This window comes from Urocampus carinirostris, chromosome 5 (genome assembly GCF_059441175.1).
Source record: "Urocampus carinirostris isolate Australia breed hairy pipefish chromosome 5, RoL_Ucar_1.0, whole genome shotgun sequence".
Taxonomy (NCBI): domain Eukaryota; kingdom Metazoa; phylum Chordata; class Actinopteri; order Syngnathiformes; family Syngnathidae; genus Urocampus; species Urocampus carinirostris.
In genome coordinates, this window is record NC_142353.1 from 33,640,337 (window position 1) to 33,668,323 (window position 27,987).

General features: G+C 37.7%; 1 protein-coding gene across 1 annotated transcript; it reads left to right on the forward strand.

Annotated features, from left to right (window-relative positions):
• Positions 1-32: 32 nt before the first annotated feature.
• On the forward strand, positions 33-27,900 carry hip1rb (huntingtin interacting protein 1 related b). Its single transcript, XM_088336506.1, has 31 exons — positions 33-330; positions 9,447-9,510; positions 9,661-9,803; positions 9,892-9,948; positions 10,961-11,041; positions 11,114-11,190; positions 11,363-11,424; positions 12,328-12,468; positions 12,537-12,594; positions 13,410-13,485; positions 15,979-16,169; positions 16,445-16,517; positions 16,810-16,993; positions 17,111-17,199; positions 17,388-17,504; positions 17,576-17,677; positions 18,128-18,322; positions 18,589-18,736; positions 18,985-19,071; positions 19,154-19,261; positions 20,297-20,433; positions 20,514-20,624; positions 20,803-20,861; positions 21,926-21,956; positions 22,030-22,092; positions 22,173-22,273; positions 22,367-22,472; positions 22,544-22,667; positions 22,735-22,796; positions 25,824-26,057; positions 27,264-27,900. Exons 1-31 carry the CDS (start codon positions 247-249, stop codon positions 27,270-27,272), a joined length of 3,174 nt encoding a protein of 1,057 aa, XP_088192632.1. The 5' UTR covers positions 33-246; the 3' UTR covers positions 27,273-27,900.
• Positions 27,901-27,987: the final 87 nt, after the last annotated feature.

Here is a 27,987-nt window from a genome sequence, read left to right on the forward strand (position 1 = left end):
GCACATTCGAGGCAGATGACGTCACGATGGAATCGTCCACCTTGTGGAAGGGGGAGGATCATCCGTACTGTGAACCAGGCAGACCAGCTGCGTTTCCTCCTTCTAGCCGCGTTTCATCACCGCACAGGCGGGCTGGGAATATATCAGTTTGGCTAAAGACGACGGAGAACAAGAACACGATTTTTGAAAAGAGTGAGTCTTTTTATGGAGATTCCGGACGTTTGAGTCCGTATTGGGAAGAGGAAGATGAACAGCCTCTCGACGCGGGTGAAAACCAGGCGGACTGAGGCCAGCCTCGGTGCCGAGAGGGAACACTTTGACAAGCAGCAGGTAAGGAAGACATTTGTGAGGGTTCTTTTTTCTTTCACGCTTTTTCTTTTAAATATTGTATTTTTTCTCATGATAAGCTTATACATCACAATCGAGGGTCTCACGCGTGATTTAACTGACCTTAAACAGTCCTTTATTAACACAAAATTTGACACAAAGTCGAAGGCTAATTACAAAATGGAGGCCTCACCTGTATTTTAATAAACACTAATTGGAAGGGAAAACAAACTTGGGTACAGGCCAGACTTTATTTCCCTTATTTAAACCAAGAAAAACCTTTTTTTTCATTTTTAAAAGTCCATTTACACTGTCGAAATTGTTTAAATAATTAATGCTGGCACCGTCTTATGTTTAATTTAAAGGGACAGTGTGTAATATTTTACCTTTAAATGGTTTGCATTTTTATAGCGCTTTTTATGTCAATGAAGACCTCCCAAAGCGCTTTACAATGTGCTTCACACTTACCCATTCTCTCACACACCATGTCCCTCTATTGTATATTTCAACCAACAACTCGTGCTAAAACTGGTTAGAGAAGGAAATAGTGGGAAAAAGGTTAAAGATGCTTGAATCGCAGGACTGTAACCATCACATACAGAAATCGTCTGTGTATGGTAAGTGCAAAAACCAGCACTTGGACAAGCAAGCTTTTGCAAGATTGGACATTTAGGCTTCCGTAGTTGTTGATATGGGGGGCAAACATGTCAGATTCTTCAAAGCGTGCCTCAATTTGTGTAATTTCATTTCAAATTCTAGATCTACAAGTCCTTTAAAAAATAATGTTTATGGGATAGTACATGTGTTTTTGCATACTATTTACATTAAATATGTATTACTTAAATTGAGTATTATACCACTTGGGTTCACTCTAGAATACACACTGGAGCTTTACATCTTAGATAATCATGTTGCCCAAATTAACAGTATAAAGTTCTTTTTTTTGTGGTAACTGTGGCTCAGGATGTAATAAGTGTTTCATTTTGGTTAATAACTTTGTATTTTAATAATAATAATTGTACATTTTATTTTGAAGACCCTTTCAGGACACCTAAGGTCGCTGTGCACAGAAAATAAAACATTGATATAAATGAAAACAAACAATAAATACTAAACAAAGTACAAGGAAAAAAAGTTAGTTTGCATTTAGTTTTGGTTTGGTTATGTTAATTTTGAATTATTTTAAATTTGGGTTGGTTAGTTAGTTTGAGATTAGTTTGGGGTAGACATTAGTTTTGTTTTGTTTGTTTGGTTTGGTTAGTTTAGTTTGAGTTTGGTTTCGGTTTGTGTTAGGTTTTATTTAATTCGGGTTTAGTTGAATTTGGGTTTGGTTTAGCTTGAGCTTGAGTTTGATTTTGGGTTTGGTTTAGCTTGGGTTTCATATTGCTCTGCTTGGTTGAGGGTTTGGTTTGCTTTGTTCTTTTTTGGTTTCGTTTTGGTATTGTTTTGGGGGTTTGGTTCTGGTTAGCTTTGCTTTTGGGTTTAGTCTGCTTTGGTTTTGCGGTTATGTTCGGTTTGAGTTTGTTTTGCTTTGTTGTTTTTTTTGGGTGATGTTTGATTTGCTTTATACTTTCTTTTTTCATTTTGCTGTTTTTCCTTTTTTTCAGGAAAAAAAATATCGGTCAATGTAACATGTTCTGTTATTTTAATAGGAAAAAAATGAAAACCCGCAATTTTATGTTCAAGATTGTTATTTCACTGTAATCCCTCGTTGATAGTGGTTTAACGGGGACCAGTAACCCCTACAATAGGCAAATATCTGCAAAGTTGGTTTCATTTCAACTTAAGCATAATTGGTTCTCTATTAGAAACATGGACAAATATCTACTTTTGAGAAGTTGATATTGTGGATTTAGAATATTTACAATCTTAGCAGTATCTTGTATGATAAATCAGAATAGTGTTCAATTCATTAAATATTGATTCAGTGGTCTTAATTGATTAGTCTCTAAACTTTTCGGTTTAAATGAAGTGCTAAAAGGTTTTAACTGTCCCAAATTAAGGGTTAGCTTGTGTCTTTGGGTTCCTGATATAAAGGTGACGATACTCCTGTGTTTGAATACATGCAAATGAAGTTTGAAAATGTTTCTATTGCACATATGATGTTGACCTATTTTTTTTTCTTTTCAAAATTGGTAGTTCATCTGAGTCTGTTTCTATTGGCCCAACATTTTTTAATACTTGTAAACTTTTTATATGAATTAATAACACTTGAGATACAAACACATATTTTAATACTATCATGCTCCTGAGCTTGTTGAGCCTGTCCAGCCAGCTCTCCGCCACCACCCAACACTACAATTGCCACAGTTTCTAGATCCAAAGCAAACTGCGCCATTGTGTTTTACCTGAATGAACTCAGACTGTTAGAATTGACAGATACGATGACTTTAATTTTTAGTTCCAAGACATGGTGGAATTATAGAAATACTTACATGTTCAAACTGCCAGAGTTAACCAATTAGACAAAGTTAAGTAGAAGTTTATTATTTTGTGAGTATGGTTCAGTCAGGTGCAAGTCTAAGTCACTGGTTTTCAACTGGTCTGATTTCAGGACCCACCATTTCACCCTAATGACAAGCTGCGACCCAAATCCCGAAATTCTTTCCACTTCTCAAATGTATCCAATGAAAGGATAGTAAAGTTGAAGCAGAGATAGGGTTTTTCCCCCCCCCAAAAAATTAAAATGATCATCAAGACCAAAGCGGCTCTGTATACTGTACTCTCATGCAACCCTACATCGCATACATGACCCCCAAAAACTTTTAAAATAGCCACATATTAAAGGAAATTCTAAAAATAAAATAAATATTAAAGTGTGTACCTAAACATCGCTAGTTACTTATGTCGTTAGAATAAAGATTCATGTAAAAAGCTAAAAATATAATTTACTATACCTTCCAGCAGCACTTCAATGGCAAACTTGTACATCATTTTTCTATTCCACAATCATTTCCTTCTTTGACTCAATCATTGTTGTCACTTATTGTCACTTTTCCTTCCTCTTATCACTAACTTTCTTGTGATCCATTATTACACTGACTGAACAGGTAGAAGAGATCAATCAACTATCACCATTCTACTGTTAAGAAGTGTAATTGACCCTCCATTTTTTCTTAACATTTTACTAGGGTAAAGGCCTGCGTCCCACTAAAACCGGTTCCACGACCAACTTTTGGTTTCCGACCCACAAGTTGAGAAACACTGATATGTTAGCATGATGGCTCCATGTGTAACGTTTTTCCTCCGCATACAGAAATCTCTATGCAGTAGTACCAATACTTAGAGTTGACAGATATTACAAGTTTCATTTATATTAAATCTAGTTAATCAAATAATCAATTCAAGCTTTATTTTGCCACTCCAACCCTAAGTTTAATTGGGAAATTCTGTTTCATGAATGTAAACAAACAATACTAGATGCCAATGGTCTAGTGAGGTGGTTACAGGTAATCCACATCTCATATCAGGTATTCGTTTTAAGCCAATACGGTCCTTATTTTAAGGTACAGGAATGTGTAAGCTGCTGATTAAAATTTTATGTGTGTGTATATATATATATATATATATATATATATATATATGACATCAAGTTCTCATTTGGCATTTTGACACACTTCAAAGTGATGCATCAGAGATTTTGTGTTTATATGTGCAAAATCTGTAATATATCAAAAGTACTTGCACTATCACTATTCTGTCCTGTTTTGTATCGGTCTGCAAAATATCCATATAGAACATCCCAAAGTATTGTATCGTATTGTCCAGCTGTGACTTTTCAGGCTGTAGCTACTCGACAATTCATGCAGACTCTAAGCAGCACAACCATAAGGGACTGATATTTACCAACATCATTTTTTAAGTATTGAATAATCTATTGCATGGGTGTCAAATATGTGACCCGCGGGCCGAATCAGGCCCACCAAGGGTTTGAATCCGGCCTGCGAGACGACACCAAAAGAAGAGCAAGGGAAAAGAATGAGCCACAGTTTGAAATGGGTCTACTTGATTTTGCCCAAACCACGTGCCACTCCCAATGCAACAGTCCCTGTATGTTTTTCTCTTTCTCGCTCTTTGTTATCTTTTTATCTTCTTTCTCTTTCTCTGTCTCTTGCACATTCTGTTTTTTTGTTTCTTTTTTCTCTTTCTCTTCTCCCTTTCTCTCTTGATCTCAGTGTATTTTTCTCTTCTTTCTTTTTTTTCAATCTTATTCTCTTGCTAAGTCTTTCTTTCTGTCTTTCCATCTGTTTTGATATATTTTTCTTATATTCTTTTCCTTGTCTTCTTTTCTCCTTGTCTATGTTTCTTTGTCTGTGTCTCTGTTTGTCTTTCTGTCTCAGTCTTTCTCTTTGTCTCTGTCTCTCCTCTCTTTCTGTCTCTTTCTCTCCTCTGTTTCTTTCCCTCCTCTCTCTGTCTCTTTCTCTCCTCTTTGTCTCTCTCTCCTCTCTTTCTGTCTCTTTCCCTCCTCTCTTCCTCCCTCTTCTTCTCTCTCTCTCTCTTCTACTCTCCCATGTCGCCCCCGATGCTAAAAGGAGTTTGACGCCTGGGATCTTTTGTGTCGTGTGTAGCAGGTAGTGTAGTCAAAGTCGTATATTGCTCAAGTTGCTGATTCATGCAGTAGAGCTCCGTTGCTGCACTTCTCAACGCTCATGTGAAGGTGAACCATCACATGGACACACTACCCTCTCTATTTATGTGGGTGTGGGTGCAATGTTTGCTTTCCTTTGCTGTTGTTGCCTGAGTGCGCACCCATGAGGCAAGGTGATGGGGGCGGCGCGTGAAGGCAGTCCATAAACACTGCTTAGTTTGCGAGCACAGGGTAGAACAGTGGTGTAAATCCGTTTGCTGGCCTGCCGTTAATTAAAAGTGGCAATTATGTGCTGACTTAAAACCTGCTGTTTGTGTGGACAGTCTCTCCGCCGACGTGGTTTTGTGTCAACACATAATATGAGTGGAACTGTCAATGTGCACTTTATATTGTTACTCAAACATGTGCACGATATGCTAAATGACCCTATGCCAGGGGTGGGCAAACTAAGGCCCGTGGGCCACATGCGGCTTGTGAGCCTTTTTCATCCGGGCCACCAAAGGAAAATTGTCAAAACATAATTTAAAAAAATAAATATATATATATATATATATATATATATATATATATATATAAGGAGGTGATATATTGGATAATAATTAATAAAGCCTTACTAATAAAAACATGTTTTTGGGTGCCAATTTGGCCCCCTTTGTCCCAGTGTGTGGTTTTATTGGTTGAGTCTATTCAACCCCAATTTTAATAAATAACCTCGTAACAACAAAGTAATAAGTTGTTGTTTTATAAATTCAAATAAATTAATTCCAGTTCATGGGCTTCATGGACAAAGAAAAATTCACCTCATGTATTGATAACTTTTTTTAAACAACAATTAAGAGAGTAGAATGAGAATCAATCTGTGTATTAAAAACATGTATTCATTCCTCTTTTTATTTATTTTACAGGAAATACAACAAACTAAATTCCAATTTGTGGGTTTTATCAAGGGAATAATCAAAAGAAGAGTGCCATCTTTGTAGCTTGCTATTTGGTTAACCCTTTATTTATCTAGCTAGCTAACTTTTTAGCTATTTAAAAAGCTATCTACCTAGCATTTTACTTTTTTGCATGCCATTTAGCGTACATTTGACCTTAATTTTGCTTGTTATCAAGCTAAACATTGGCCTCCTTTCTAGCTAGCTATTTAGCTTTATATTTAGCTTTCCATCTGGCTATTTATTTGGATTTTTACCATCCATCTATTTAGCTCCCTTTACGTTTTTCACCAGTTTACCTTTCTAGCTTACTATCAAGCTACCTTTTTAGTTCTTTTGCAAGCCATCTAGCTAATTTGCTATTTTGGACATTCATATCAAAAAGGGTGCCCTGTGTGCTATTTAGTACCAAAAAGTAGCTATCAGCTTGAAAATGGTTGGAGACTCCTGTTCTAAAGGAATACTACAAAAATTAAATATCATATTTTAGTGCTTAAAACAAGGGACCGAATATATTATTTTTCTCACATTCTGAAAATAAAACATTGGGAATACTACTACTGAAATATTATGATGGGAATACATATAGATATATAGATACAAAATATATATATATATATATATATATATATATATATATATAAATGGGGGGAGAGAGAGCGATATGTGCATGTTTATGTATTCATAAGTGACAAAATGGTAAAGGTCACCAGTAGTGGCCCCTTGGCCAAATTTTTTAACCCAATGTGGCCTGACTCCAAATAGTTACCCACCTCCTGCCACAGGCAGACAAAAATACTTACTTTTTGTAGACTGCTCCCTTGCTACTGTATATTGATTTAACAATAATAATGATATGTGCTACTGTGCTATAGTGTCCTTGCATTTTTTATCCAATAGGCAGCAGCCATATTAAATATTTATTGAGCATTCCTAGCTCTGGACTTAAACAACATACAGATGGTTTTCATGCAGGCTTCTTGCTTTCAAGTCACAGGTGACCACATATAAGGCAGCACTTGGTTAAGTGAATGACGACAATAATGCAAACTGGCAACCCACCTTATGGCAGGCCACTGGTTGTGGATTAGTTGAGGCATTTGCTCTCTCACATCACCTCGCTGCTGCTCTGAGGATTTGTGGATGCTCCAAACGGATGCCAAGCATGCACCGCTGGAATCTGTTTTTCCCCTCAGATTAAAGTCTTTATGATGTTGATTTAAATGTAATTGTATGTAGATTCTTACGGTCATTTCAGAAAGAGATTCTTAATCTTAAAAAATGAGCCTTTAAAGTGGAAGTCAACCTTAAACCGATCAGTAATACAGTAATCCCTCAGTTATCGCGGTTATTGAGGTCCCCTCCCCAGTTTGTTTTGAGGGAGGTGAACACATTGATTTGTGCGCCCTCCCCGCTTTTTGACTAATTGCATACACCAGCCTATCAGTCGCGCATACAGGCAGTCACACCCGACCATCATACAAAGCCCTCCCTAACGAGCCCCAGTGATGTGTGCTGTCTGCTCAGAACACAATGGACAATACGTTTATCAACGACAATAAAGACAATTCCATTAAATATGCGAAGCAGTGAACCAGCAACAACCAAAGCTCCAAGTATGGAGGTGTCTCTGTATTTGGTCTGGGCCACATCTAGTCTCCACACAGTATTGGCATTCATCAGAATGAATTTGTTTTACCACTTGCTCACAACAGTACCTGATTTTAAAGTGGTCCTGTCCAATCCCAGATCACCTCCTGTTTATGCTGATGAGTGATTGTTCCTAACTTGAGCCATGAGTAACTGTGAAGTCATATTTGTTCCCCAGCAAGTGTCAAGTCCATTGGGAATTGTCTGGGTGTGAGCTGTGAATGACCTCTTCCGTATTCGTATGCTCACTGTGTTGTTTTACTTTGTATTTGTTCGAAGATGATAAACTTAAAATTTGTCCCAATTTGGCAGACTTGCATGGATAAAACAACGAATTAGCCCCACTGTTATATCTGTGACACTTTCATCTTCAGTTCTCAAAATGGTAAACATAAATGGAAAACCCAGGTTTACCCATGCTTGGCTGAATTGCGGCCATCTGTCGAGCTATGCTCTGTGTGCCAACTAAACTTCCCCTTACCCGCACCACACCATCATACCAGCTCCACCTCGATATGCAACCCAACCATTCACCCTCCATTTCTTCCCCCTCCTTTCCATCCAACAAGCCCCTCATTGTCACCCTGGCTTCCACGACACCGTGCCAAACTTGCCCTGAGTAAACGAGCAAGCATGACTGTTCCGTTTGCGTCACAGGCAAACTGGTGGGGGATGGGGTAGGTCTCCCCCTTGTAGTTAACCTCTCAATGCTCACATTGCTACAGAATTGGCCCCTGCAATCTTTGTTCAAGAAATCTAAAACGGTAAAGGAGTGATTAAACTTGAGGAGGGAGCAATAAATGAAGAGATTAAAGTCACATGTGGATTATTGTCTGGACTGAGTGACGGTTTTATGTAATGCCCTACTGGTGTAGATCTGCTTACAGACATGCATGCACTTTTGTGAAATTGCGGCGTTAAAATGAGAAACAAAATTAAAATAGTCTGTTGCAAACTAATTACCACATCTCTGCTGCTGGACTTTTCTTCCTTCCTGCTTCCTCCTTTATCATCATTGGTATATTGTATTCCGTTGTTTTCCCAATAGGAGTTTGGTACCCATTGATTTTAAAGATGGCGAAACATATTCGCCTCCTGTGAACTTGGCACAATATATTTGGTATACAATTTATATGTATTATTTTGACTTACAGATTATGAATCTAGTTTTTTTTTCATTCATTCAAAATTCTTATTGTTCTGTCACAGATGGCTCTAATTGTTAGACGCTGTTGATTTAACTTTGAAAGATGTTATTTATTTTAAATTCTTGGCATCTTTTGAATTAAAGAGATTATCCAATTGAGAATTTTTTTGTTTCACCATTGATGAATAGAGGATACCAACAATGATGGAATGCAATCTTTCATATCTTGGTAATCAGCTAAATTGTGATGTAGACGGTAGCCAAAGGAAAATCTGATGTGTCTCGTCCTTGCTTCCTCTTTCTCTTTTATGTGTTAGCACTTGTCTGTCCTGCTGGACCGGTTGTGAAGGACACAAGAGTCTCGAGTTGTTCATTCTCCTCATAGTGTTAACAAGATCTTATCTCCAGGCATAGGCAATATTATGATCAGTTTCTTTCAATCTGTATGTGTTGTCATTCTAATCAACATTTTTAGAAGTTTCACTCAGGACAAAGCAATCCCAACAATAACTCAAGTTCTTGACCAACAGTTACCACAACTGATCTAAGCATACTAGCATTTTGAAAGGCCTATCATAACCTCTCCACCAAACAATATGCATGCAACTTTATCCTAACGAACAATTATTTTGCTCTTTATGCATTGTTATTGTGACATAACTATGTACAAGAGAGCGCTGGATCTTTTCTGGTATACAGGATACCTTTTTTTTTTTTTCATGATGAAAAATATTATATTATTAGTATTATTTTTTGAAGATATTTCTTTAAATGTACCAGTATTTCTTATCCTTTTCAGCTGAGCAGCATCAGCAAAGCCATCAACTCCACTGAAACCCCTGTGAAAGAAAAGCATGCACGACGTATCCTTTTTTTCTGAAGGGAAAAACAATGTAATAATATAACTGTATTAAATTTATCCCTGTACTGTATGCTATGGTATTGCATCTAAGGTCACCTTTTTCCGTCTTTTCATTTTTTTTGAGTCACTTTCTTAACTAAGAACCCATCAGGTATTATCTTGGGAACTCACCGAGAAAAGGGGGCATTCACTTTCTGGTCCTACGCACTAGGCTTTCCGCTGGCCAACAACTCCATTCTCAGCTGGAAGTTCTGCCATGTGCTGCACAAAGTGGTACGCGATGGCCACCGAAATGTAAGTCCACCGTTGCAAGTCTTTATTATATTTGAGACATACAAATGGAAAATCGGATTTTTTAAGTGTATTTGGTGTGCCTTCACAGGTCCTTCAAGACTGCATGAGACATTTCAGTTCAATAGTGGAACTTGGCCAACTTTGGGTAAGTCTCTTTTCATCACTCATTAGCAAGAAAATAATCTTTACAGCGCAAATAGAAGAATATTTGAAAGTCAAGTCATGTTTATTTGTATAGCCCTTTATCATACGGAGTCTCAAAGGGCTGCACAGTCCAAAGATTATGGCAAACTACAGACTATTATTACACCATCCCCTGATCTAAAACCTACATGAGAGCAAGGAAAAACTTGAAAACCTCAACATGAGGTAAATGAAGGGGACCGCACATGAGGTAATCCCCCTTCCAGGATGACCAGGCTGCAACGATGTTGCAATAACAATACACTGATATTGTCAATGTGAAATATAGGTCATTCATAAGCTATAGAATAGAAGTGTGTTTTAAGTGTAGATTTAAACAGTTCCACTGAGGTTGCAGATCAAATCTCAGGGGGAAGAGCATTCCACAGCACCGGGGGCCTGCCTCACTGAGATAAAAAAATTGGATGTCACTCAACTTCTTGCCCCTTAAACCTGAAAAGACTGAAATGTTAATTATTGGTCCATCTAAATGCTGTGACTTGGTCTGAAAAACTGCTCTGAACATTGACAAATGTAATATCACCCAGAGTGACACAGTCGAAAATTTGGGTGTCATATTTGACCCCAATCTGTCCTTTCAAACACATTAAGAATACCACTAGAACAGCTTTTTTTCCATCTTGGCAAAGCAATAAATGAAGTTAATATGTTTACACACCTTATTTGAAACATGGAAATTTATGTTCTGTATGCTTTCTTTATCAGTTAATTGAAGGTTTTTTATAACCATTAAATCACTAACGTTTTGTAGCCTATGTACTTCTTTTCATATTATTTTGCATTCACGTAGCCTGTTTACATTAAACTTGATAAAACTTTGTATTAATAGAAGAATAAAGTTTTTGTGTGTCAAACAAATATACACTTTACTGATTTTTTTTGTGTTATGGGATTGGAATATATTGTTTCTAAAATATGGGCTTCCTGTCATTCATATCTTATTTTTTTTCCAGGGCAATCTTCATGATCGATACGGGCAATTGGTTGCGCTGTACTCTAAGCTGCTCTGCACCAAAATGAAGTTTCATAACAAGGTGACGTATCTGCTTACTATAACGTATTTAGAGTTGCATTAAAATCAGATACTCATCTGTCCTTTTTCTCAGCACCCTGAAATTCCCTGCAACTTGGAGGTCAAAGACGAAGTGCTGGAGCGCACAGCAGGGACGGATGTAAACAATGTGTGAGTCCATGTCATCTAATTTTAAAACACACGGCTTTAAATTCAGTAGATTCTTGTTTCAAACGTTTAAGCTTCGACTCTGGTTTCAAGCCTCAAACTTTGTAACTGCGCCGATTATCTGGCTTCATATCCTTTATGTGTCCTCAATCTCATATCAAATTGTGCCTGGCAGCTTTCAACTCACCGTGGAGGTGTTTGATTACATGGATGCTGAGTTGAAGTTGGCTGAGACAGGTAAAAGATGCTTCTCCTTCAAACAACTGAAACATGAGCTGCTGCCCTAGAACAGTTGCTACACATTCATTCTCAAAACCCAAAATGAAGTGTCATGCACTAATCCACGTTTAACTCTTATGATAAGAAAGGGAGGTTCCACAGTGTGGCCTGCTTTTAACTTTTTCTTTTTCTTGCCCTAAAGTATGTGCAAATGATGAGGAAATGCCATCCAATTAGAGGACATTAAGGCAATTTCCTCCCTTTTCCCTTGTGATCAAAGACTACCGTGATGTCATGTTTTTTTAACCTTCCAAGGGGATTTTTGCCAACTAATTGGATGTACAAAAAATGTGTGGGGGGAATGTTTTTTTAAAGTGATGAAGGCACATATTGCAATGCTCTTCTTTTAAGCAATAAATGGGCTCAATTTATCTAATTAACAAAATTATGTTTTGCTAGTCAGATTTCGTGTCAGGTTATGTGTTTTAATATGTCACAAAATATAGATTTTATTTTCATTCTCGCCCTGTTTATTAGGAAAATGAATGACTTGTTCTAAATAGTGACATATTCCAAAACTCATTTTTTTTGTATTGATGTTGTTCATTGGCAACACGGGCTGTTATTCAAATAAATGTCATTGTATAATTCACAGAGGTACACAGTGAGCTAGTAAAAAGAATAGGCTTAATGGTAAGATATTGTATCTGTTTTGGCAGCAGCAATCGCCACTATGGAGTTTGTTATCCAAAACCCAAGGAATACTCCCTTAATTTCTATTGATATGATAAATCTATTATTGTGATGTCTACTTAATTGTTTAACACAATATATTAACACTTTTTAAATTTTGTTTACTAAACCTGATGAATTCTTTTCTCTCCTTTTTTTCCAATGTGTTTGCACTATGGACACCCTCAGTGCTGCGTCAGCTGAACTCGTCCATCGCCATCTCCACTCTCACATCAGGCCAGTGTCGTCTGTCCCCACTTATCCAGGTCATCCAGGACAGCAGTCAACTTTACCACTTCATGGTCAAGCTGTTATTTAAGCTTCATGCCTGTAAGGACTTGCAAAATCCAGAAGAAAATCCTCATAAAGGGTTGAACGCAATATTTGGGGAATTTCAGGTCTTCCTGCTGACACTCTACAAGGACACCGGGATCGATTTCGGGACCAATTCCAGAGGTATGTAAAAGGGGTTCAGCCGTGTCCTTTAGCTGCGAGGTGTCAGGTGAATATATCAAATAAATGAAAGTGTATTACCCAAACCAGTGGACAACAATCCCCAGGTGCTGCTGACCTTGTTGAGTGACAGTTCACTGTGAATACAAGATGATCAATTGCAATATGCATGAGTGATTTGTTGGGGATAACATGAATTTGTAAAACACAGTGCTTGTAAAGTATGTATTGAGTGAAAACATACTTTTAAAACTAGTTTAATCGAATGCACTAAATATTCTTGCTAACATTTCAGCACAAATTGATTGTAAAATATGTTGCCATTTACTTTGACCTATTGTAAAAAATACATGTATTTTTCTTATGGTTTATCAAACAAAATAATACATTTTCTATGTAACTTGTATACATATGTATGGTTTCCCGCTAATGTGAAATTTCTCTTCCTGTTCACTAATGCATCAGCCTTTCATTGTAATGTGTTGTGAACGAACTTAAAAGGCGAGGCAACTTCTGCATCTGGGATCAATGAAGTTTAGTTTGCTCTGTTTAGAATTCAGCTCGGTAATAAAACATTTTAAAAAGATGTAGCAGGCCTTCAGGAGACTAAAAAAGAAAGTATAAGTACGTATGTCGTGTTCATTCCATACACTAATATTTAAACTACATTTCAGTTTAAAATTGTTTTCATGCACCCATTTAAATTTTGAGCCCATTTGAGTGTGAAAAGTATTTTGTGTTTTTAGGAACCCTTACCTTTAGAGTAACATAATTGACTGACGACGGTGGAATTGCCTTTTTACGTTTGTGCTCCACAGCCTCAAGACCTTTTTCAACAGGGCCAGAGAAATGATCTACTTCAAGAGACTGATCCAGATCCCACGACTGCCTGATGTAAGATTTATAGTTTACTCTCATGGACAGCTCTTTTAATTCTATTTTTGCTAAAATACATCAAATTGTAAAAATACTAGTGAACTCGGGATTATTTATTTCTAGAAACTTTGATGTAGCCTGAATTATTTAATTTTAACCAGAAGCAACGTTCAACAACTCAAAATCCCTTTTTTGAAGAATCAAGTTACTACTAAACAGCAGTTTTTTTTTGTGTGAAGTAGGGCTGCAACTAACTACTATTTTAACTGTCGATTAGTCACAGACTATTGAAATGATTAGTCAAATAATCGGATGATCATTATTTTTAAATTTAGCTCATATTGCTTAAATAATGTGGCAAATAAAATTAAACATAATAAAATATATCAAATCAAAACAAAATAATTTATTGATCATACTGCAGATATATACCGTATTTTCCGCACTATATGGCGCACCATGTTATAAGGCGCACCTTCAATGAATGATATATTTTAAAACTTATGCCATACATAAGACGCACCCCATTATAAGGCGCTATAAGTGCATGCTGGTTTAAGATCAGGTAATTGTGCAATTTTGTAATTGTAATCCTGTGCAGTCCTTCGAGACATTTTTGGGATTAAGGGCTATTTACGGTAAATAAATGTGACGACTTGACAACAGTAGAGAATGTAGTTACGTTATGCAACCTCTAGATGTTGCCACGCTCAAGGGAATGTCAACAAAACATTCAAAAAGGTCTAACTTTATTAACAAACAAGCTTTCCACAACTCCATTCACTCCCAAAATAAATAAACAGCCGTTTTATTATTTTCTCTGAGGTAAAGCATTTTCGTGACACATCTTTAACATCTTTGAACAACATCGACATATCATTTTATTTTTTGTCCATTTAGTCAACACGCAAAGAAAAAAACGTCTGATACTGTTATTTTAAATGAAACGTTGCAACATTACGAGTGTCACTTTATTGCAATCGCAATAAAGTGACACTCGTAATGTGCAAAAACAACGAGTGCAAAACAATAACAATAAAGCAATAACATAATAACTGTAAAATGTAAAACGTAAACACACAAAAGAAAAACAAAGATCACTCTATAAGCTCCTCATCGACGAATCCCTCGAATTCTTCTTCTGCTGTGTCCACGTCCGGTGTTGTTGTCCTGTGCCAGCGCTGTTGCCTTCATACGTATAGTTATCGTACTGACACTTCTGCTTGCCGCTCTTTGTTGAACAACCCACTGATCAAGTGTCTCCTCTAACTCTGGCCATCTTGCTTTATTGCCACGGAAACTTTGTTGAGTTTTCCTTACTTGGCGGAGCTTATCTTCATCCTTTCTCCACTTCCGTACCATCGATTCATTTAAGTTTAACTCTTTCGCTGCCGCTCTATTGCCGTGTTGTGCTGCGTGACTGATCGCTTTGAGTTTAAACTCGGCGTTGTACGCGTGTCTCTTAACAGGAGCCATTTTTTTTTACAAATGCACGTATGAAAGAGAATCTCGCTCTCTCTCTCTCTCTCTTTCTCTCGCTCTCTCTCTCTCTCAAACGTGACATTCTGAATAATTCTGAGTTTGTTTAAGGTAAATTGTGCTTTACATCTTCACCAGTCATAACCCTGGATTCAGACAAATACTGTATTTGTTGAATATGAATTAAGCAGTTTAATGGGGTAGCCATTTTGCCACTTCGTAAACAAATACAACACGAGCCCCGGCAACTACCAATCGTTTAATATTTCCCAGTATGCACAGCGCGAAAAATGGAGTCGGCGGCTGTTTCTCGTAGTTGCGAGACCTTGCGAATTTAATATTGAGCCATATATAAGGCGCACTGTGTTATAAGGCGCATGGTCAGCTTTTGAAAAAAAATAAGACTTTTAGGTGCGCCTTATAGTGCGGAAAATACGGTACACAAATTTAATTTAAATGTTCTATCCAAAACCCAATTAGAAACTGCTCAGTCAGTAGAGACCTAAATCCATCAATATACCTTTGTCCATTTTTAGGGACAGGTAAACATGTGCATTTTGTGTTGTACATTTAGTGGTAAACTGCAAAGGCTGTCACAAAAGTACCCAACTTTCACACTGATCTCGTCAAATGTTAGTGCATCACTGAGGTAATGCCATGATACATAAGGTGTGGTTTGCAAACTTGGGAAGTAGTCTTTTTATTGGCCAGGCTAAAATGCTCCTAATCTTTAGAGGTTTTGGACGCATAGTTGTTGTTGATGCAATCATGTTATTGATCGAGACAGAAACACTATTGGGCATGAACGACTTTCAGAAGAGATTATATTTATGTAAAGATGCTTCACTATGTTGGAAAAACGGGCGACAACAGTCGACCGTGGAATTCATTGTCGACCATTCGTCTTACCGATTTTTGTTGACAAGGTCAAGTAATTGTTGCAGCCCTATTATGAAGTCTGTTGAGTTTGGTGCCTTCACTTAATGCTTAATATTGTCCACTTGATACAAATAATGCTCCTATGTTCATCAGTCGCCGCCCAACTTCCTTCACGCGGCCTCACTTGCCAAGCACGTCAAACTGGTGGTGGTCATCCCTGATGAGGAAGACGGTGATGACGACGATGATGAGCCCGAGCCGCTTATTGATGTCAGCGACACCGTGCCGCAACCAGACATCTTTGATCAGACATTTGGACCCCCTAATGGAGGCTTTGATGACAGGTGTGGAGGTTTTTATTGCTTTTTTAGAAAGTGAGCATTAGAGGATTTTGCTGGCAAAAAATGTTAGAAAAAACATTGTATTGTTCAGTAGAAACATCTGAACCTAATGGGTGAAGTCATATGTCACCTTTCAATTTGATAATCTTTATTTATTGTGGGAGTTCATTTTGTTCTATTGCATTCATGCTTAAATTGGACCTCTTTTTTAGTATCGACAGTACTCATTGATTTTACATGACAAACATGTCCGTGTTTTTGTCGCTTTCGTGTAACAGAGATGTTCAAATCGAGAACCTCAAGAGAGATTTGGAGATGCTGCGAGCAGAGTTGGAGAAAGTGAAAGCTGAGGTGAGCAGTGTGCTAGTGACAGACACAAATGTTTTGTTTGTTTAGACACCAGTTGAGCGAATGTAAAATATTTTTTACCCCGCTTGTGGAATTTGACAACCTTGTGTGTGATGCTTCTGCATATTCATTCCGACCAGAGAGTCAACTAAATCAGTAATGATGTTATTGTTAACTTAATCCAATAAAAAATATTTGCAGCAGCATCAAACAATACTCTCATTTTGTGTTTTATCTATCCGTGCAATCCTTGAGGAGATGAATAAATCTATTATGTTAATATGCCCTCCTTAAGGCTCAGCGCTACATTACTCAACTCAAGTCTCAGATTAATAGCCTGGAGGCAGAGTTGGAGGAACAGAGGTCCCAGAAGCAACGCGCTCTTGTGGAAAATGAACAGCTCCGCATGGCCTTGGAAGTGGCACGTCGCCGCAACACAGAACATGAAAGCCTGCAGAGCACATTTGTTGAAGCGGAACGTAAGATGTTCTGTGCACAGTTATTCATAAAAAGTCCTGGATATTTGCTTTTTGTGTGAAATTCCAGGATTGGCCTAAATTTTACTATTTTGTATTTTGTTTAATGTGCTTGAACAGAACGAGCCATGGCTACTGAGCAGCGCTACACAAAGCTGAAAGAGAAGCACACTGAGCTGGTGGCGAGTCATGCTGAACTACTACGCAAGGTGTCTACAAGCAGTTACTCTCTAAAGTCAAATAACAATTCTGGCTAAACTCCACTCCTCCTTTACATTAACAGAGATTAGTCTCTCTGTCAAGATGAATCACTTGCAGTTTAGCATAATTCCATGTGGGATTTATTTGGACAGCAACCATCTGCTGTGAACACTAATCATGCACCTTTTACTGACAGAGTGCCGACACGGTGAAGATGCTTTCTGCCACCCAGCAGACTCAGGAAGAAGTGGAAAGGACCAAACAGCAGCTGGGTTTTGAAGTCGAGCGAATAAGACAAGAAGCAGACATGAAGGTTTGTGTACTTTTATCGTTTTGCAGCAACAATAGTCGTTTGATTCTAAAACATAAGTTGTTTTCTTGCAGATGGAAGAGCAAAAGTTTGAGATGGAAAAGCTGAGGAGAGAGTTATCCGAGAAGATGGCAGAAATTACACGCATCAAGGCCAATCTACAAAGCAGTGAATTAGTGAGTTGCCACCTTGACAATGCAAGATGGGTTTGTGGCAAATGTGGATTGTTTGGGAGCATTTTTTTAAAGTTGTCTTGTGCAGTTGTATCTACTTTAATGATGGTGTTTACAACATCCTGATTGCTTTATGCCTCCTGCAATCAGATTATTATAAGAATTGATATTTTTTCATATCCAGGAAACGATTAGCTTGCTTAGACTACTTTCTCAATTCATTTTCTGTTGTTTTGTTGGCCAGATGAGTGTTTAATACAGAGCCAGAAGTTTGCCCTATGTGCCTGGGCTTGTTTGCAGTAACCTAATATAGTTTGTTCTGTTGATTTTAAATATAGGAGTAGTGGATACGAGTGTATGAAAAATAAACCCAATATTTGTAACGCTAGTCTTATCTTTTAACTGTGCTGAGTGTAATAACCTTTGCCACTGTTCTGTTTTTCTTCCTATCAGAGTTCTGCTCAAGTCAACAGCACCATGACTGCTCTGCAGGCTGAGAAGGAGCGTCTGATGCGTTCGGTGAGCGAAAAGGAAGCCGAGCTTTCGTCTGTACGCCAGAACGCACAGTTGCAGCAGTCCACAGTGCAGCAAGAGAAAGATAGGAGCAGCAAGGAGCTCAGCGAGCTGCAGGCCAAACTAAAAGAGAAAGTACGTTAAGATTGTACACAACATTAAGTGGGGTAGGTTTGCTTTGGGATTTCAAAGCAGTAATGGACGCTGAATCAATGTTTCCATTTTAAAGTGGAAAACATTGATTCTGCTAATTACTCAGTGATTTTTTAAATGCATCATAGTAAATGTTATTATTAGAGTATCATTTTAGCAGCCTTCGATGGCATTAAATAATATCTTAATTTTCGTTCATGCACGTTTGAATTTGCACAAATTATGTTTGATGTATTGACTGCAAACAGGCAAAACATGAAGAGCTGCTACAACAGAAGCTACTGGATGAGCAGTTTGCATTGCTGCAGGGCACAGTCACAGAAGCCGAGAACATCATCCAAGATGCTGTAGCCAAGCTGGACGATCCTCTCCATATACGATGCACCAGCTCACCAGGTATGCCACCACCAAAATGCAATCAAATTTCCTATTACAGTTTAACAGTTTTTGAATTCTTCTTAAATGCACCTAAAGTTCCACACCATGTGATCAAAGCCATATTTTTTCAAAAAAAGCTTTCAAATGCCTTATAGACATTTATACACATGTATGACAAGGCTTTTTACACTAATTCATTATTTTTTACTGTCCACTGCACCTACAAGTAGCTGAATGCTGTAAACATGTGTTGTAATTTTCCACAGATTACCTAATAAGTCGAGCAGAGGTGTCGCTGAACTCCATTGAAAAAGTGAAAAAAGGCCAAGCCGAATATGTAAAGGACATGAAAGGTAAGCTTGTAACAATGATTGCAATATGGTAAAAACAAAATTGTTATTTATGAGTGAATGTGCCACTGTTTTCTTGTTTCAGATGCAGGAGCGCTGCTGAGGTCGCTGACTCATTTCTCCCACTCTGCTGCTGACACCATCATCAATGGCAGCGCCACAGCCCACATGGCGCCAACTGACCATGCAGATCGTAAGCAACACAAAAAAAAAATGTCTTCCTCTTTGCCACTTAAGATGACCTCAGATTTTTGGTAGTCGATTTTAGATAAACATGATTTATTTACAGGTGGCCATGCAATTGGTCTTTTTGTTAAAGAACAAAAAAATGCTCCACACTTGAAGCACTCCTGCTCGTTGGCCTTAGGTCCCACTTTGCAATTACCATATTTATTTGTAACTTAAAGTTTGGGTATGCGCTATAAACAAAGTTTTACGTTCCTATTTTAGCGTATTTTAAAATATCGCTGACTAAATTCACAAAATGTGAATCAAACCCGGGTCACAGCGGAGAAAGTGCTGAATCCCTACCACTTGACCATCAATGAAATAGATAACATGCGGAAAGGCATTCAATTTTATCTCATTATCACGCTGTTTTTAAAAACTCTACCAAAGACGAATGTTGGAGAATAGAGAAAACAGAAAATCATCCTGAAAGATAAAAATAAACACAAAATAAGCATGATAAGGGAATCGCCTCTTTGGTGCACCTGATGATAAGTCGGACTTTAAATAAAGGACATTGAATGAAGGACATTGAATAAATAACATAGTGAATTTTATGTTGGTGTTGTGTTCATAGTTTACGTTGTCAATAAATGATTTTAAGACGTATTCAACGTTTGTCACTTACAATGCTTTGAATAGGTGAATTTTTTGTCATTGTTACGTGAAATGCACAACAAAATCAACATTTGTCTTTGGTACCATAAATAAAAATGGGATGAGATAAAATCCAATTATTTTGCAAATATTTATACTACTGTTATTTTTGCTGTTGCTAAATGAAACTGAAAAAATATTCTATTGCATGAAACTGAAAATGTATACCTGGTGAATTATATTGGGTTTAAATCAAAATTATATAACTGAATATCAAACTGGGTGATTTTTGCACGAATTATAAACAAAAAGTAGCTTTTAGCTTGAAAAAGGTTGCACACCCCTGCAATAAAGACGACTATTCTATTGTATGCAATACATGTTTTCCCCCACCCTCCTACAGGACTGACAGAGAACTGCAGAAGCTGTGCCACACAGTGTTTGCAATACTTGAGGGAGCTCAAGTCCAAGGGCACGCTGCAGAGGGCCGACCCAGCTTCTATCAAAATCATCATACAGAAAATCTTACATCTGGCCCAGGCAAGCGGCAACACGACAGAATGTCACAACTGCTAGCAAAGCCATACACGTTTGAACTGAAATTTCAACGTTGTGCATAGGAGCTGCGACCAAAAGGAATGGACGTCCGTCAGGATGAGCTGGGAGATCTTGTTGAAAAGGAAATGGCTGCCACCTCTGCAGCCATCGAGGATGCCGTGCGCAGGATTGATGTGAGTTTTAAAGTTGTGTGTGTGTACGTGTTTATGGATTACTCCCACTGCCTTTAATTTCGTCTTGAATGGATGTGTGGGAGGTTAATCATCGGAGATGTGTGGGTTTCCTCCCACTTTTTTGGCATTTGCTCTTGACGATGTGTGTGACGAAAGGGGTGTCTCCTTGGGTATGCAGGCTGTGATGAATCAGGCACGGAAAGACACGTCGGGAATTAAACTGGAAGTCAATGAAAGGTTTGTATTCTGAATTAAATAATTGCTGTCATTTTTTTTTACATCGTACCTTTTAATGTCTGGGTTATATTTAATAGTTACGGACTAGCATATATTTTAGACAAATACAAAATATATAATGTAGAAAATTGCATATTTTAGGTACTTTAATATATAAAAGATGAATTATCAGGTCATGGTTTGCTTCTTAACAATACTTTTTTATATTGACTCATTTTATCAGTTGAGATTGGCCTATTACCATAAAATTCAAACTATAAGGCGCTCCTGATTACAAGCCGTGCCTAGTACATTTTTAGAGGAAAAAGCATTTTGTACATACATAAGGCGCACCTGACTAAGCCGCATGTCCCCACATTGAGATATGAGATATTTACAAAGAAAGACTGCAAATATAAAGTTTCAATAATATTAACCCCTTAACGTTCTGACTGCCCGCCGGACAAATTCGTCGATGTATGATGTCACCAGTCTCTGATATGCGTCATGCCACGTTTCAACAAAAAGCTTAAACTCTTGGGCTTCCAAAATACACTCATCAAAGAAACATCAGGATCAGTCTAATACACAATAATGCCTACAGATTAATAGGAATCCGCCATAAACGTTTTTACTTTGTTGGACATTGATTCTTGTAATCTGTTCGTTTTGCCGCATTATTTCAGTTTACAAATAAACATTATTCCCAAATGTAGTTAGCCCTCCCCTTTCGATTGACACCTTTTACATGATGGGGGTCTGTTCATGCTAGTTTTATTCATTCTCAAAGCGCAAAGTTACAATAAACTTGCGTCTACCTCGACAAATATATTCCACATGTCTCACTCCTACCTTTACTGCTTGGGTGCCCCTGGCGCCATTAGAAAAATTTGCATGAATTGGCATCATCATAGCACAAGCTGTATATTTGAAAGCTTGGGAAAAAATTTGCGCCTTATAGTAGGAATTTTACGGTAAATTGGCTTTTCGGTAGATCCGTCAGTTCTTTTTTAGACCTTTTCATAACTTAGTTATATTGTTGTAAAAAAACTGAAATCTAATACTTGGTGTGTGTTTTTTTTCAGGATCCTTAACAGTTGCACGGATCTCATGAAGGTTTGCTTGATGTTCGCAGCATTGTACACGGTGTTACCTTTTTGCTGTCTTATTTTTTTGTCTTCACGCTTAGGCCATCCGCATGCTAGTTCTCGCCTCCACTGAATTGCAAAAGGAGATAGTGGAGGGTGGAAGGGTGAGCAAAATTAGCTTCGGATAGTCTTCTTTTATGCAGCAGATTTTAGTGTCAATAATCCAAAATGTTGCCATGTTAAGGGTGCGGCTTCTGTCAGGGAGTTTTACGCCAGGAACTCTCGCTGGACTGAGGGGCTCATCTCTGCGGCCAAGGCTGTGGGCTGGGGAGCTACAGAGATGGTGTAAGTTCAACTTGGCTTCTTTTTTCAAATATATTAGCTAATGAATCAAGTTGAGTTATTTTATTTATTTATTTTCACCCGTCTTACCAATAGGGAGTCCGCTGACAAGGTGGTGCTTCACACAGGCAAGTACGAAGAGTTGATTGTCTGCTCTCACGAAATCGCGGCCAGCACCGCACAACTTGTCGCAGCCTCCAAGGTAACTGCAAATATCGCTGCTGTGCCTGTGTTTTTACAAGCATGATGTGACCGTCAGGTGTGCGATTTCAGGTGAAAGCTGACCGTCACAGCAAGAGGCTGACTGTGCTACAGCAAGCCTCTCGCCTGGTCAACGAGATGGCCGCCAAAGTGGTGGGCTCCACCAGGTCGGGACAGGATAACCTGGAGGAAAAAGGTAACCACAAACGCTGTCTTTGCATTAAGTGGCCAGTATTCCACCAACGTTGTGTTGTTGTATGCAGATCCCATGGACTTCTCTGGGTTGTCGTTAATTAAGTTGAAGAAAGAAGAAATGGAGTCACAGGTACCAAATGCCTTCAGAAACTTATAAGTAAATTGTATCTCAATAGATGTGTGCCTAATTTGTCGTTAGAGCAGATAAATCAATTTAGTTTCCTATCCACCATTGGATAGTGAGAGGAAATGACTCTTTGAAGGAGCTGTACAGAATTTGAAACTATTTGTATTCGCTGCCGCCATCTCCTGGCTTGTGTCATCAGTGCAGCCTCTATCATGTTTGTTCGTGATGTGCGTGCAAGTACCGTGTTTTCTGCACCATAAGTCGCTCCGAGGTATAAGTCGCACCTGCCAAAAATGCATCATTAAGAAGTAAAAAAAAAAAAACATAAAAGTCACATCTGGAGTTCAAGTGTTGGGAGAAATGTATTTGATAAAATCCATCACCAAAACCATATATGTCATTTTGAAATGCAATTTAAAATACAGATAAATTGGAGAACAACAGGCTGAATAAGTGTACGGTATCTGAACGTTACATGATTGAAATGCCTGGTAATGTCAGTAACGACATAACATACTAAGAGTTATTCAGATTGCTGTAGCATAAAGAACATGCTTACCAAAGTATCAGTTTCCCTCCATGTCACTAAATCCAATGATTATTTCATCCTCTGTGTCACGGTAGACGATGCATATTACAATGCTTGCTGCTTGTAATCTACATAATTTTATTTTTTTTCAGTGCACTCTGTTATTCTCTTCTTCTCAGTTGTCTTAATGAATTAACGGTGTTGTGCCAAAAAATATCATCCCCCGCGTGAAATGCCCCCCACAGCGTACTTGCGAAAACGTTATTAATACGACTTTGTATCTCATTTTTGCAGAATGTGTTAGAACAGTGAAACACAGAGCATTTGCACCTTGTAAAAAAGATACTATTGAGCAATGTTACCTCTAAGCTGCACGCGTGCGCAATCGCGCACTGCCCGCACATTCTCAGCGCACAAGAAAATCTATCCAGCGCAATGTTCCCTCTAAAGTGCGTGTCTGCGCAATTGCGCCCTACGCAGAGCTTTTCCATGCACAAGGAAATCTAGCCAGCTCACAAAAATCAGGGCTCGAAATTGCTAATTAACAAGCGAATCAAGTCAAAGTTACAGTGCATGAAGGTAAAAATACAATGGTTCCCCTGACGTTGTGTTTTAAATGCTGTATTTTGAAGTCAAGGTCGAAGTAGAACGAAGTTGAGTAAAGTCAGAGTTTTTCGAGAACCGGCTTCTTCGGCTCGGCTGACTGAAAGGAACCGGCTTTTTCGGGTCCTAAACTGCTCTTCAGGTTGTTTTTGCTTCTTTCATCCCTATATGACCAAATATTATGTAAAATTATGCACAAAATGACTTAAAGGAAGGGGGAATAGAACAAAAAAGAAAAAAAATACCAAAATGAAAAAGTAGTTGAAAAGCTGAGAAAAAAAACAAAAGGAAGAGAAAAAAGAAAGAAAAATTCAGAAAAAAAGAAAAATGAAAAAAGTAAATAGAGAACAAAAAGAAAAAAGTAACGGCTAGGGAAAAATAAAAACAATGAGATTTTTTTCAAAGGAATTTTTTTTAAATTGAAAAAAAAACAGGGTAAGAGAAGAAAAGGTTTGTGTTGCATTCAAATAATTTCCAATTATACCAAGTCAATCTTGTTGCCAACATTGTACTTCCACTAAAAAATGTGATTAAATACAGTTGTGTATCGTGCAAGCGACTAAATAAGCCCCCAAAAATGTTAGTATTATGCGACAAAAGATACCAGGGAAAAAAAATGAAAATCTTGTGAAAGAATTGTTGTAAAAACAAATGACGTTTGTAGGCCGTACAACCTTTGCAATAATACATTAGTCAATTCATTCAAAAGTAAAAATATTTTTTGCATTGCCGGAAACGCTGCAAAATGTAACGTGATGTCAAGTTTTGGACATGTTTGATAATGACTTAGTTGCCACCCTTGGTGTTGCTGTTGTTGTTGTTGTTAGATCGCTTCAAGTCGTCTAAAGATGATCTTTAGGAACGACATGGAACGCTTCGGTTGTGTTACGAGTTCCGCGAATTGGCCGCTCCGACAGCAGATGAGGTCAGCTTTGGGTAACTTGTGTGTTGCTGTTGCTCACCGTTGTTTCAAGCGTTGCTCACCGACTTTGTGTGAACGCTCAGACCCGTAGAAAATTAGAGGGAACATTGCTCTTGAGTAAGTAAAACATATTTACTCTAGCCAAATGACCCCCTACCTTCTGAACATTCAGGTTTTGATTGGTAAGAAAAGGTGGTGTCATTTTTCCAAAGTAAATATTTTTAACCTCTTTAAAAGTGATTCCTATCCAAGTTGCAAATGTTCTGTGCTTTACTGTCCTATCACATTTCCCCAAAAATGAAGTGCAAAGTCATTATAGTGTTTGTGTGCGTAATGTATGTAAGGGGGGCATTTCATTCGGCAGGACATTTTTCAGCACAAGAGGGCAAGGTGATAAAAGTTTATAACTTAATAATTTAATGATGTTTTAATAATTTTACATGTAAGTCTCACCAGAGTCAAAGTAGAACTCCAGCCACACTATTTAAAAAAATGGACTTATACTCCAAAAAATATGGTACATGAATTTCTTGGGGAGCTTGAATGAACTCTTCCTTTTTCATCTCTTTTGGGGTTTAGGTAGGCAATTGGACTTTACTTAAACAAGGCATTTTCTTACTTTCACCATTTTCATCCTCCGCTTAGAAATATAAACTAAAAAAAAAAACGAGACAAGCAGGATGTCACTGCAGTATATCCCTCTCCGCCATTGCTCCTACCTAATGTGTTCAGCGATGTTAAAAGTAAGATAAAAGTAGATAGGCGCAGTGGACTCAGTTGGGCATTGTTAACACGTACTTAATTGAAAAAATATTTACCTTTTTAACATTTTTAAAGACAAGTTAGTCCCAGTTTTTCTGAATGAGACCATGTACTAATGTGAATTTCCCTTCGGGATGAATAAAGTATCTATCTATCTATCTATCTATCTAATGCCCTCTTGTGGATTAAATGCGTCAATGTTTTGTTTTCCTAGGTGAAGGTGCTTGAGCTGGAGTCTCACCTTGAAAATGAGCGTTTGCGACTGGGCGAGTTGAGGAAGCAGCACTACTCTCTTGCTGGCGTGCCCCTCGACCAGCTCCAGATGGCTGAGGCTAACGACAACGGTGAGCCCACCTCGCTTATGTCCATGTCGCCCAAGTTGAACAAGCCCACTCTCATGAAGAAGCCTGCGCTCGCCCAGAAGCCAAGCGTCCTGCTTAAGTCTCCGGTAAGTCTTGTTAACATTTCCTACCCCGCTCGAATTCGAGGTCAATATTGGCTTTCCTTATATCTGAGGTTTTTTTTTTTTTTTTTTTTTTTCTTGTTGTTTTTACTATAGTGCATTTATTCATGTATAACGAGCACTCTATGAAAGCAATATCAAAATAGGATTTACAATGTATTTGTTTAACGTCCTTCAAAGTCCAATACATCATCAGATACACCAAAGAGTTGTTTTCCTCGTTGTGCTCTTTTCCGTTTATTATCAGTTTGTACGGGTGCCTGAAATCCTTGTAAATGCTTGAATTTTAATGTTGTGTTTTCAAGCTCAGGAAAATGCTTGGATTTTGGGTGAAGCGCTTGAAAATGCTTAAATGATTTCCATTGCCAGTTTTTTCTGGCAGTCTGACTCGATAGACCACACTTTTAAACAAAGAAAAACAAAACAAAATAAAAATAAGTGACATATTAAAGCTGGAATTGCATTGTTGAGGCAGAATTCATGTCATTTTATAGAAAGCCATTGACATAAAGATCATGGATGGGAACAGCGCAAAATAGCACAAAGTATGTGCTAGCAGCAAGATAGCGACTTTATTTTAATCATCAATGCCAACAAAAAAAGCGTTCTGTTGATTGGTGAAGGATTTCTTCCTTTAAAGGGATTGGGAAAAAATGGCTTTGAAAGTGCTTGAATTTGGCCATGAAAAAGATGTATGAACCCTGATTTATATATTTGAGGACGACTTTGCCATTTCCTTGATCTAACATTCGTCTCTGGTAATGTGAATAAAAATCGTCTGATGAAATAAAATTAAATGCATTTTGGTTTGTCATCGATTTCCCTCTGGTGGTTCGGATTCAGGGCTCTCACTGCCGCAACCCAGTTTCGTTGGAGCTAATGCACAAATACAGTAATATATTACCATGAAACCTTCTGTATAATGCACACCCAGTTATTTTTTTTAGGTTAAAAATGTGTGTTATACATGAATAAATACAGTAATTCCACCATAATTGCCAATTCAGTGTTTTTTTTTTTATTTTAATTTTATTTTTTGTCATTATTTTTCAAATCTATTGTGTTTTACTTTTGGTCTCCTAGGGTTGTTTTGAATTGCATGTTTTTAAATTTTGCCTTGAACTGTCACTAGCTTGAGGAATTGTTTTTTTTTTTTTTGTTATTCATTGTTGACTTTTTCATTTTTTGCAGTTCAAGTGAACGCGGAAGCACAAAGATCACCGAACGTAAATGCCTTAAGACTTGAATTGGGGTTAGACACTCCTGCTCTATTCATATTTCTATTTTCTTTTTGCTAAAATGGACCAGAATATTTCTTTTTTAAGTAAGGCCATCAATGTCGCTAACCCTATTGCAAAGGTTTTTTTTCCCAAATTAAAAACTTGTTACACGTTCCAGATGCCCGTTAGAGAATGATTCAGCTCAACTATTTTGTTTTTGACAACCCTCTTGTGTTGCCTTGACGACCGTTTAATTGTATTTGTTAAATAGGAGGCCTTGTCATGTTACTGCACTGATGACGCGCTTATTCACATTGATTATAATACAAGAAGAAATCATGTTATGCTTGTACAGTAAATCCCAGCAAATATCATGGACAAACTATTTCTAATTGTTGCTTCTTCTAGTCTATGAATATTATTACATCTGGGTGTTTTCTTACAGGGTAATTAAAATTTTGGTAATTACTACTTATATATTCTATGCTCTCTTTTCCCCCTTTATACAGGCTCTGAAATGTAGTCGGTAATATATTTTAGCAAAAGCCACGGTGTTTGTCCTACCAAGTGTAAATGTTTGGAAATAAATGTTCAATTTCATCACTTGACTTCTGCTTTATTTTCATTTACTAGTAAACTTTTGATGATGCTGCAATGTATTTTCTTGTTTTTATTTTTGCTGATACTAAATCAAT

Coding starts and splice junctions, on each gene's coding strand:
- hip1rb (XM_088336506.1), top strand. CDS start 247: ATGAACAGCCTCTCGACGCGGGTGAAAACCAGGCGGACTGAGGCCAGC. Junction 331..9,446: donor AACACTTTGACAAGCAGCAG/GTAAGGAAGACA, acceptor TATCCTTTTCAG/CTGAGCAGCATCAGCAAAGC. Junction 22,668..22,734: donor GGATAACCTGGAGGAAAAAG/GTAACCACAAAC, acceptor TGTTGTATGCAG/ATCCCATGGACTTCTCTGGG.